General features: G+C 46.6%; 1 protein-coding gene across 1 annotated transcript; it reads right to left on the reverse strand.

Annotated features, from left to right (window-relative positions):
• Positions 1-2,163: 2,163 nt before the first annotated feature.
• On the reverse strand, positions 2,164-10,704 carry LOC308486243 (hemojuvelin-like). The gene is made up of 3 exons (XM_081022834.1): positions 10,538-10,704; positions 7,257-7,759; positions 2,164-4,685 (listed from the first exon to the last, which is right to left on the reverse strand). Exons 1-3 carry the CDS (start codon positions 10,629-10,631, stop codon positions 4,068-4,070), a joined length of 1,215 nt encoding a protein of 404 aa, XP_080878960.1. The 5' UTR covers positions 10,632-10,704; the 3' UTR covers positions 2,164-4,067.
• Positions 10,705-11,252: the final 548 nt, after the last annotated feature.

Genomic DNA, 11,252 nt, shown 5'->3' on the forward strand with positions numbered 1-11,252 from the left:
GCGTTTCTGACACTGACAAGAAACCAGACAGAAATTCCATGTCATCCTTTTTCATTCTTCATCCTGCAACGTTATCTATGGTTCCCCAGAAACACCAGAAAGCCCATTCCCCTCCAACGCCAGCTCCATGCATTTTGTCTCCCAAAATACGGTGCGAAAACAGATCACAAAACCACAGTGGAGGCGGGGACAGGGTAATTACAAATGTCCGGTGACACCTGTCAGAGCAGCTCCCTAACGCAGCGCGATATATTTTTCTCCGAATTCCACTTAGCAGCAAGGGGAGCGTTAAATCTGTAATTTCACACGAAAGGCCTTGATCATATCCAAATATCGTGTTTCAACAGGGCTTCTAAATTGCCCTCTCAAGCTGCTACATTTGTTCAGCAAAGGTCACCTGGTGGAGGAGACGTCTCATTTCTCTGGATTTAACAAAGTCAGAAATTAATCTGTCAACTGAGTTAGAAAGGGAGAGGGCTGGAAATAATAGTAATATAAAACACGCACACGCAAACACACAAAGGGGAGAAAGGGCAAATGCACAAGCCTTCAATCTCGCAGCAAATTCAGGTCCTGAGGGATGCCAGCAATTGATATTCAGAAGTACAGTATTGCTGCCTCCAGTTTGGTGTTGTGGTTACAGCGTCAGACTGGAACCTGGGAGAGACTAGGCTTCAAATCCCAACTGAGCCATGCAGCTCGCTGGGTGACCTTGAGCCAGTCACTGCCTCTCAGCCTAACCTACCTCGCAGGCTTGTTGTATTAACTTCTTCTTCTTTGGCGATCCCTCGTAGCTGAGTAAGATTGTCTTCCATGAACATGGTCTTAACCGTGGGTCCATAAATGACTATGGAGGCCAATTCTGGATCCACATGTCATTCCACAGTGGGGAATTGGTTTCTGGATGAGAGTTGATCACGGTGTGGATTTGCCAAGCGTGCCTTCCTCTTAGCACGTTTCTCCCTTGCGTCCTGAGTTCGAGTGTCTTTAAAGCCCATGACACCTTTGGCCAAGGCTGTTCTCCAACTGGAGCACTCACAGGCCAATGCTTCCCAATTGTTAGTGTTTATACTACATTCTTTAAGATTTGCCTTGAGAGAGTCTGTAAACCTCTTTTGTTGACCACCAGCATTATGCTTTCAATTTTTAAGTTCGGAATAGTTGCTTTGGAAGATGATAATCAGGTATCTGCACAGCGTAACTTACCTCGCAGGGTTGTTGTGGGGTATTAACTGAGGATAGAAGGACAGATCCTGAAGCTGAGGCTCCAATACTTTGGCCACCTCATAAGAAGACTCCCTGGAAAAGACCCTGATGTTGGGAAAGATGGAGGGCACAAGGAGAAGGGGATGACAGGACGAGATGGTTGGATAGTGTTCTCAAAGCTACCAGCATGAGTTTGACCAAACTGCGGGAGGCAGTGGAAGACAGGAGGGCCTGGCGTGCTCTGGTCCAGGGGGCCACGAAGAGGCGGACACAACTAAACGACTAAATAACAATTAACTGAGGAACAGGAGAGCCAGCTATGCCACCTTGAACTCCTTGGAGGATATGAATGCAAGGAAGACATAAACAGTGGAGGCAGAGCATAGCCCTCTCTTCCTCCAGGACTTTATCTAATCCTCTTTTAAAGCCATCCAAGTTGGTGGTCATCACTGCAGGAGTTGGTGGGAGGGAGTTCCATAGTTTAACAATGTGTTGTGTGAAGAAGTTCATTCATTTCCCAGTCCCAAATCCACCATCATTCAGCTTCATTGGACGTCCACAAGTTCTGGTGTCACTATTTTATTTTATTATTATTATTATTATTATTATTATTATTATTTATCCCGCCCTACACCTGCAGGTCTCAGGGCAGTACACAGGATAAAATCACAATATAGAATTGCAAAATACATAATCAAAAGAAAAAGGAAAACAAGAGGAGGGGGGAAACTTTCCTCTCTCTCCCCTTCCTCCACGTTGTGCTTTCCCCAAAATTGTGGCCCAGTCATTTTATGAGATAGTAATGGCAGAACTGCAGAAATTATTTTGTTTTTAGAGTCTGTATCTTTTGTGCTTTATCTCATTTTATCTTACCGTACGCCACTTTGATGGCTCCTGGCTGTGAAGCAGTTTATGAATCTGTAAAATAAATAATAAAGCACGACGAGAGACGAGGCCTTCAGAATTAAATTATTTTAATGTCAAACCCTTTGCAGAACAATACCGATCAGCATGCGTGGAGTTCAGAAGCTGAAACTGACGGGAACCAAGTAGGGTTTCTGAGGCAGAGACATGGAAGGGAAGAACAGAGTCTTGGTTCATCACAGACCCTCCTCCATTTCCCATCGCTCTCAGTTTTCCATTCTGGTGCTGAGAAATGTAGGATTTCCCCCTTTCAGTGCCTGGAAAGGTACTACAGCTTTAAGCTGTAGCAGCCTTTTCCAGCCTCCAGAGGTTTATGCCCCATTCCCACCATCCATCTAAAGCATCATAACACGACTGCCCCCAAATAATCCTGGGAGCTGTAGTTTGCTAAGCGTGCTGGGAATTGTTAGGCAACCCCCTAGCCCCCTCCCAGTACTACAATTCCCAGAGTAACCGATGGAAAGAGAGATTGGTGGTTAAACAACTTGGGGAATTGTAGCTCTGGGAGGGGAACAGGAAGGTCTCCAAACTCTTCTCAGCAATCTTAACAAACTACACCTCCCACGATTCTCTGCTTGGCTGCTTGAAGTGGTATCATGGGGCTTTAAATGGGTGGTTTAAATGGGGTCTTAGGCAGCAGTGAAAACCAGTTACTGGAAAACCAGTTACTAAAGCACTGCTCCACAGCAAGCGTTCCATGTGGCTCGCACAAGCAGCCTCCATGGGAAAGGGTGACCACTAGGCGATACAACTATCAAATGAAACGTCGTCAACTTTAATATATTAAATATGCGAACTTTTTCGTTGACATTCTTTAAGTCAACCATAAGATTCTCCCAGCTTTCTGAAGAGCCTTAACAGAACCATCGCAGTGCATCATTTAAACCTCACTCTCCAGATCATGAAAAGTGGCAGAAAACGGATTTGCCTGAAAACAAACGGACAGACTTTGGGGGAACAGCAGGGTTCGTTTGGGACTTGATGAGTTGAGGGTCCACGCCTTCCAAGTTATGGCATCGAAGTATCCCTTCCAGGGAATATCTCTTGCCCTCCAGATCCTATTAAACCAACATCCCATTTCCCACAAGCACCCCACCCCTGCCTTCGATATTTGAGGAGTTTCTGGTTTCATGTTTGGTCAGGAATAACTCCTGACAGATACTCAGGCCCAGAGTAGTTTACCCAAAACACTGACACAGGGAGGGGGTCTTAAAGTGACCAGCATTTGTGTGAGAGAGATTTGCATAGCAAGCTATGGATCACCAGTTTTCAGAAGGAATTAAATAACCCATAATTGTTTTTTGGGAGAAAGTGTTTCTAAGGAATGACAACTTACAGTGTTGGGTAGATTGCCATGGTTTCTAAGGTTACCTGAGGATGTCCAGCACTTGTTGCTCTGTTTCTCCCAACCCATCCTCTCCCTTTAAAAATAAATAAATAAGGTAGACGCTCTGAGAGTCCAACTTTCATTGTTTCAGCCCAGTTCCTGAAACTTATCAGTTGCTACTCCACACTTGTCTTCAGCCTCGGAGTCGTCAGCGTTTCAACCAGTGATGTGCCAACATGTTGTTTCCAGGGGAGCAGGGCTCATGATCGCCATTTTCACTGGGATGCATGGGAACCGAAGTTTCCCATGCATCCTGTGCCAATTTTTTATAATTCCGGGATCCATGGGAAACTAGAATTCCCATGGATCCCAGTGGCAACGGATGCTCCAAAGGATGCCACAAAGCACCCAGGCCTTAAGGAGGTGGTCTGCAAGACACAAAGAGGGTAGCAAGGACTAGTGGGAGAGCTTTCCCAGGGGCACCAACATTCCAACATGAGCTGGGGGAGCCCATTCCTCAATTCTTCTAAGGCCCTGGCTTTGCTTGCTGAGGCCTTTATGAGAAGCCAGCCACATCTCCTGATCCCTTGGCATTACAGAATATAAATAGTCACCAATAAAAGTGCATGTGACAGACTAAAATGACGGACATGAAAATGAGGAGAGGCGAGCTGCAGGGGCGCATAGCCCTATCGGTATGGAAGATGTGGAGTTTCTTGACGTCCGGGTGGTACGCTTCGCCGTCTTCCAGCGCCCCGCGGGCAGCCAGAATGAAGCTGGCATCCCCCGAAGTCGCCACGTCAAAGACACAAGCCTGGAAGTAGACATCTTCGACAGGCAGCTTCTCCTTGCACAGCAGACGGGCCTTCTCGAGGGCACCGCTGCCCTCGCCCTTGCTTCGAGAGATGCGCTGGCTGGGCGGGCAACCTCCCACGCAGAGCTGCAAATCTTGCTCGTCCGTGAAGGAGAGAGCCACCTCCTCGGCCGCCCGGATGGAGAAGGACAGCTGCCTGCCCGTCTGGCGCACGGCAATTGTGGTGCCAACGTGCGCTGCTCGGATCTCCACATGCCGCCCGGGCGTGCGCTCGTAGATGACCAGGCTGCTCCCCCCGGGCCTCGCTCCACCATTCACAGAACCATCCACAAAAGACACTGGCAGGTTGTCTATTTCCGCTTGGTAGACCTTCTCGTCGATGCACTCCTTCATGTTCTTAAAAATGATGGTGAGCTGAAAAGAACAGAGATCTTAAAAGCTTAAAGGTAAAGGGACCCTAACCATTAGGTCCAGTTGCGGACGACTCTGGGGTTGCGGCGCTCATCTCGCTTTATTGGCCGAGGGAGCCGGCGTACAGCTTCCGGGTCGTGTTGCCAGCATGACTAAGCCGCTTCTGGCGAACCAGAGCAGCGCACGGAAACGCATTTGACCTTCCCGCCGGAGTGGTACCTATTTATCTACTTGTGCTTTTGAACTGCTAGGTTGGCAGGAGCAGGGATCAAGCACGGGAGCTCACCCCGTCGCGGGGATTCGAACTTCCAACCTTCTGATCGGCAAGCCCTAGGCTCTGTGGTTTAACCCACAGTGCCACCCACATCCCTATAGTTCTAGTGTAGGTAAAGGTAAAGGGACCCCTGACCGTTAGGTCCAGTTGTGACCGACTCTGGGGTTGTGGCACTCATCTCGCTTTATTGGCTGAGGGAGCCGGCGTACAGCTTCCAGGTGATGTGGCCAGCATGACTAAGCCGCTTCTGGAGAACCAAAGCAGCACACGGAAAGGCCGTTTACCTTCCCGCTAGAGCGGTACCTATTTATCTACTTGCACTTTGATGTGTTTTCGAACTGCTAGGTTGGCAGGAGCAGGGACCGAGCAACGGGAGCTCACCCCATCGGGGGATTCGAACTGCCGACCTTCTGATTGGCAAGTCCTAGGCTCTGTGGTTTAACCCACAGCACCACCCATGTTTAAAAGCTTAAAGTGCAGCAAAAGGGAAACCCCAGGCATCTGAGGACCCTCGAGACCTGTTTATTCTGAGGAAGGAGGCAGGACTGCTGTCCACCAGAAGGGATTGGAGAAGCAAAAGCAGGCAGAGGTTGGTGCAAACCCATCCTTGCCTCACAGTTGCTCACCACTTTTCCAGATCCCTCTATTATCAGAAGTAGCCCAGATAGTGCCTTGCCTTCTTCAAATTTACTGGCTTGTCTTCAGAGCTTTAACCAGATCTGTGCCCAAATTTTGTTTTGTGGGGAAGCAGGGCTTGTAATCAACAGTGTCACGGGGATCCATGGGAGTTGCAGTTTCCAGTGGCTCCTGTGCCAACTGTTTGACCTAGGAAGCATGGGAAATCACGCTTCCCGTGGATCCCAGTGTGCTCCTGCAGGTGGGAAACTTGCTGTCCTCCAGTTGTTGCTGGACCACAACTACCAATATCCCTGACCATAGGCTATGCTGGCTGCTGGGGTGGTTGGGAGATGGTGTTCAGCAACAGCTGCAGGGCCATTGCTACAGGTGATTTCCAGTCAGATTCAAGCTGTGAATTAAGGTGGAAGTATGTGGGGCTACCTCTGAAGGTGACTCAGAAACTACAACTAAACTAGGTGGCAGCTAGTCTGGTGACTGGGAGCAGCCGCTGGGACCACATAACACCGGTCTTGAAAGAACAACATTGGCTCCCAGTACGTTTCCAGGCACAATTCAAAGTGTTGGTGTTGACCTTTAAAACCCTAAACGGCCTCGGTCCAGTATACCTGAAGGAGCATCTCCACCCCCATCACTCAGTCTGGACACTGAGGTCCAGCTCTGAGGGCCTTCTGGAGGTTCCCTCACTGGAAGATGTGAGGTTACAGGGAACCAGGCAGAAGTAGTGATGCCCACCTTGTAGAAAGCTTTCCCAACGTATGTCAATTAATAATAATAATACAGTCATGCCTCATGTTACGTCTGCTTCATGTTACATTCTTTCAGGTTACGTCCCATGGCGACCCGGAAGTTCCAGAAAGGGTTCCTTCCGGGTTTTGCCACTCACGCATGCACAGAAGCACAAAATGACATCACGTGCATGCACAGAAGTGGCAAATTGCAACCCGCGTGTGCACAGACGTGCTGCTGCGGGTTGCGCTCTTTTCATGTTGCGAACGGGGCTCCGGAATGGATCCTGTTCGCAACCAGAGGTACCAGTGTAATAATGATGATAATGATAATAATAATAATAATAATAATAATAATAAGTATTATTATTATTTATTATTTATACCCAGCCCATCTACACAACTTTCTGAAAACAGGCCTCTATTGGGAAGTTTTAAATGTCCAGTGTTGTGTTGTGTTGTGTTGTGTTGTGTTGTGTTGTGTTGTGTTGTGTTGTGTTGTGTTGTGTTGTGTTGTGTTGTGTTGTGTTGTGGTGTTGTGTTGTGTTGTGTTGTGTTGTGTTGTGTTGTGTTGTGTTGTGTTGTGTTGTGTTGTGTTGTGTTGTGTTGTGTTGTGTTGTGTTGTGTTGTGTTGTGTTGTATATACCCCGCCCATCTGGCTGGGCCTCCACAGCCACTTTGGGCAGCTTCCAACAGATTAAAAACACAATAAAACATCAAACAGAAAAAACTTCCCTAAACAGGGCTGCCTTCTGAATCTGTTGGAAGCCACCAAGACATTTATCATTATCATTATTATTATTATTATTATTATTATTATTAGGGACCCAACATGCTGCCCTCCAGAGATTTTGTGGGACTCCAGTACCCTCTTGAACCACCGGCACAAGCCAATCAAAAAGCTGAAGAGCAGCTTTTCGAAGGATCCGTTGTTACCTTGCTGATGGCAGTAGCATTTGACCCTTTCACGACGGGAGAGCTGGTGGCCTGCACATACAGGTAGTTGTTGTCCAGGAGCGGCCAGGAACCCTCCACCTGGCAGGTGTGGAACTGGTCCCTGAAGGTGCGCACGTGGGGGTCCCCAAAGGCGGCGCAGTGCTGGTACGCGGGGGCCTGCCTGTGCTTGCGGGCAAAGCTCTTCTCGTAGTCGCAGATGTCCAGGGACGCGAAGCCCTGGTGATCGGGGGGCGGCTGGGGCGGCTGGGGCAGGGAAGTGGGCCCTTCCCTGGAGCAGTTGTTCTGGATCATGAGGTCTTCGATGCCGTACACAGCAGAGTGGTACGCCAGGTTCCCACGGCAGGTGCGAGCCGTCCGGCGTGTGCAGCTGGAGTAGGCGCGCAAAGCGTTGCAGCGAGCAGCCGTCGCGTCCGAGTCGTCCAGGTTCTCCGTGGCAGCCAGATACTGGGAGTTGCAGCGCAAGATCTTGCACTGTGAGTCAGCTGCACGATGGGGGCAAGGGGGGAGAAGAAAATCAGTGCCACATCATCACAACCTTCTTCGCTCTACCTGCCAACAATCTCCTCCCCAATTTCACTGGGAAATGAAATGAAATGAAATGGATGTTTAAAATAAAGTTTGTAAGATGCTGTTTCTTTTTCAAACAATTCCAGTAATTAAGGGAGTAACACAATTTAAAGATTGGCAAAAAACACTATCAAAATTCATCTGGCAGGGAAAGAGGCCAAGAATCAAATTTCAACTGTTAACAGATCAGAAAGAAAGAGGGGGATTCACGGTTCCAAATCTAAAATTGTATTATGAAGCATCCTGTTTATGTTGGATCAAAGAATGGCTCACATTAGAAAATACGGATTTATTGGACTTAGAAGGTTTCAACAACAGATATGGCTGGCATTCTTATTTATGGCTCAATAAGGTTAAGGTTCATAAAGGTTTCTTGAATCATATCTTTAGAGGTGCCTTATAGGAAGTTTGGGGGGAAAATAAAAAATTATTAGAAAGGAAAACACCCTGATGGATCTCACCGATAGATATACTAACAATAAAAAAATCGAATATGGAAGGAAAAAGATTAACTTATGAGGAAATTTTAGTAAAAACAGAAAGAGTCTGGAAAATTAAAACATATGAGGAATTAAAAAATAATTTGACAGGGTGGATACAATATCATCAAGTAAATGCGCTATGGAACTATTTGAATATACGGAATTAGCGAAAATGACACACAGGATTAGAAACCAAAAAGGATCAAAGTTTGTAGAGGAATGGAGTAAATTTGTCATATATATAGAAACCAATTGTAGAAGCTTAAGGACTACAGCAGGGTTAGTTTAACTCTTGTGATATATATATATATATATATATATATATATATATATATAGAATATGAAGAAACTGCAAAAGATAAGAAACAATAAGAAAACCGAAACTGGGAAGGAGGGAAGTCGAGGCATGATATAACGCAAGTAGATAAGCTGACAATATGTATAGTTGAAAAGATTGTTTTATTTAAGTTTTTTATATATTGCACTTTTATGTTGTCTGGTTTTTTTTTTCTTTAGTTTTTTCGTTTTTGGAAAACCTAATAAAAATCATTTAAAAAAATAAAAAAATAAAGTTTGTAAAAAAACCAAAAAAAAACCAGAAGCTTTTCTCTTTGGATTTACAGGGACAGAACTACCTAAACTGTATAGAAACTTATTCATGTCGTTGAATTGACATGTATAGTATGTAATTGTAAAAAACCAATAAAGATCATCTTTAAAAAAGAAAAAAGAAGAATTCATGTATGCGACTACAGCAGCAAGAATGTTACTTGTCCAACAACGGAAGGAAGAAGAAGTTCCAGCAAAGGAAGAATGGATACAAAAACTTGTGGAATACAGTCATACCTCGGGTTACAGACGCTTCGGGTTGCGCGGTTTTGGGTTGCGCACCACGCCAAACCCAGAAGTACTGGAATGGTTACTTCCGGGTTTCAGCGCTTGCACATGCGCAGAAGCGCTAAATCGTGCTTTGTGCATGCGCAGAAGCACCAAATCACGATCCGCGTGTGTGCAGACACGCGGGTTGCAGGTTGCGAACGCTGTGGGTTGCAAATGTGCCTCCCACTCGGATCACGTTCGCAACCCAAGCATCCACTGTATGCAGAAATGGCGAAACTTAACGGAAGAATAAGAAATCAAGAAAACAAACTTTTTAATAAAAGAATGGAAATGGTTTATTGGATATTTATAGATAAATTGTAAATGGATAAAAACATTGGCAGGATTATTGTAACAACCTGCAGTTTCATAGGAGTATATATTTAAAGAAGATGAATATATGAGCAAATTAAGTTAATTTGGATATGCAGAATATATTAAAAATAAATTTAAGGAACTGCAGAAAGAGGGGGAAGGAAGTGAAGTTTTGAAATGTCAACATGATTGTAAAATCAGTGAAATGCATAAATCTGAAAAGTACCAAAAAAAACCACAACAATCTCTCCTCCCCAAGGTTAGACTCTCCCTCTTCAGCCACAGGATTGTATTCTACATCTATGAAACACGAAATGATGTGGTAACGTTCTTAAGCATGAAATACGGCAATGGTTCGGCCTGAGGTTGGGTGGGTGATCTCTGGGCATGCACAGAGTAATATTCTTTCACCATTAAGCAGCTGTAGCCCACCACCAAACTTCTGGGATTGAGAAGCGGGGAACGGCCTTGGTCCAGTATACCTGAAGGAGCGTCTCCACCCCCATCGTTCTGCCCGGACACTGAGGTCCAGCTCCGAGGGCCTTCTGGCGGTTCCCTTGCTGCGAGAAGCCAAGTTACAGGGAACCAGGCAGGGGGCCTTCTCGGTGGTGGTGCCCTCCCTGTGGAACGCCCTCCCACCAGATGTCAAAGAGAAAAATAACTACCAAACTTTTAGAAGACATCTGAAGGCAGCCCTGTTTAGGGAAGCTTTGAATGTTTAGTAGGTTACTGTATTTTAGTGTTTTGTTGGAAGCCACCCAAAGTGGCTGGGGGGACCCAGCCAGATGAGCGGGGTATAAATAATACATTATTATTATTATGTTCAAGATGGCATTTTTAGACACACTTACTCAGAGGACCTTGCGCCCGAGTAGACCTGCTTACAACTGAGGATACAAAGGGGCCCTCCCAAGCCAAGCCCCATCCTCCCTTCCTCCCTTTCTTCCTTCCTTCCTTTCCATGCCCACCAAAGCTGCAACTTTCTCTGACGAATGACCCAAGAACCAAGCCCCTTACCGTGTCTGCAGAACAGGAGGAGGATGAACACTTTAATGATGGCACCAGCATTTGCTGGGCACGGAGACCTCTGGCAGCAGGCAGATCCCCGCATCCTGATCCATTCACAGATGACGCACAAGGGTCACCCAAACCTCTCCTCACTGTTCTCCTCCCATGCTGGTTCACTGGAAAGAAAGAACAGTCAAGAGATCTACAGCCCATAAATTGGCAAGGTCCCATCCTGCGCGTACTCTGCGCTCCTGCATGCATGGTCCAGATCCCACTGACTCTTTTCCCTTTAAACAATAACCCAAAAAACCAAGTCACTGGCTGTCACAGTGAATGTTGCTTCCCCCCACCCCACAAAGTTTTGTGACAATAGTTTCTGACGTCTTGGAAACTAAGAGCTCTGATCCCCTCAGAACGTACAGGAAGAGCCTTTTGGATCGGGCCGACGGTCCATCACGCAGCATCCTGTTCTCACATATCCAGCTACCTGGGAGTAGGTTCACTGGGGCTTCCTTGAAATTTGGACCATGCTATAAATCTCGTCCAGTCAGGCCTCTATGAAGGCAGGGCTTACCTGGGAAGTATCTTTGCTGGGCTGTTTCCCAGAAAAGCACTGGGGGAAAATTGAGACCTTTGCTTCCCAGGGAAGCACAAGACCCCCTGCAGTTCACTGGAGGTTTTCAGACAGAGGTTGGGTGTCCACCTGTCAGAGATACTTTACCTG

Source organism: Podarcis pityusensis (assembly GCF_964106645.2).
Source record: "Podarcis pityusensis genome assembly, chromosome: 1".
Lineage (NCBI taxonomy): Eukaryota > Metazoa > Chordata > Lepidosauria > Squamata > Lacertidae > Podarcis > Podarcis pityusensis.

Excerpts from the sequence above, each read along its gene's own strand:
- LOC308486243 (XM_081022834.1), bottom strand. The coding sequence starts at position 10,631 with ATGCGGGGATCTGCCTGCTGCCAGAGGTCTCCGTGCCCAGCAAATGCT. Across the intron at positions 7,760-10,537 it reads CCTCCTGTTCTGCAGACACG|CTGACTCACAGTGCAAGATC; the intron begins GTAAGGGGCTTG and ends CCCATCGTGCAG. Across the intron at positions 4,686-7,256 it reads ATGCTACTGCCATCAGCAAG|CTCACCATCATTTTTAAGAA; the intron begins GTAACAACGGAT and ends TGTTCTTTTCAG.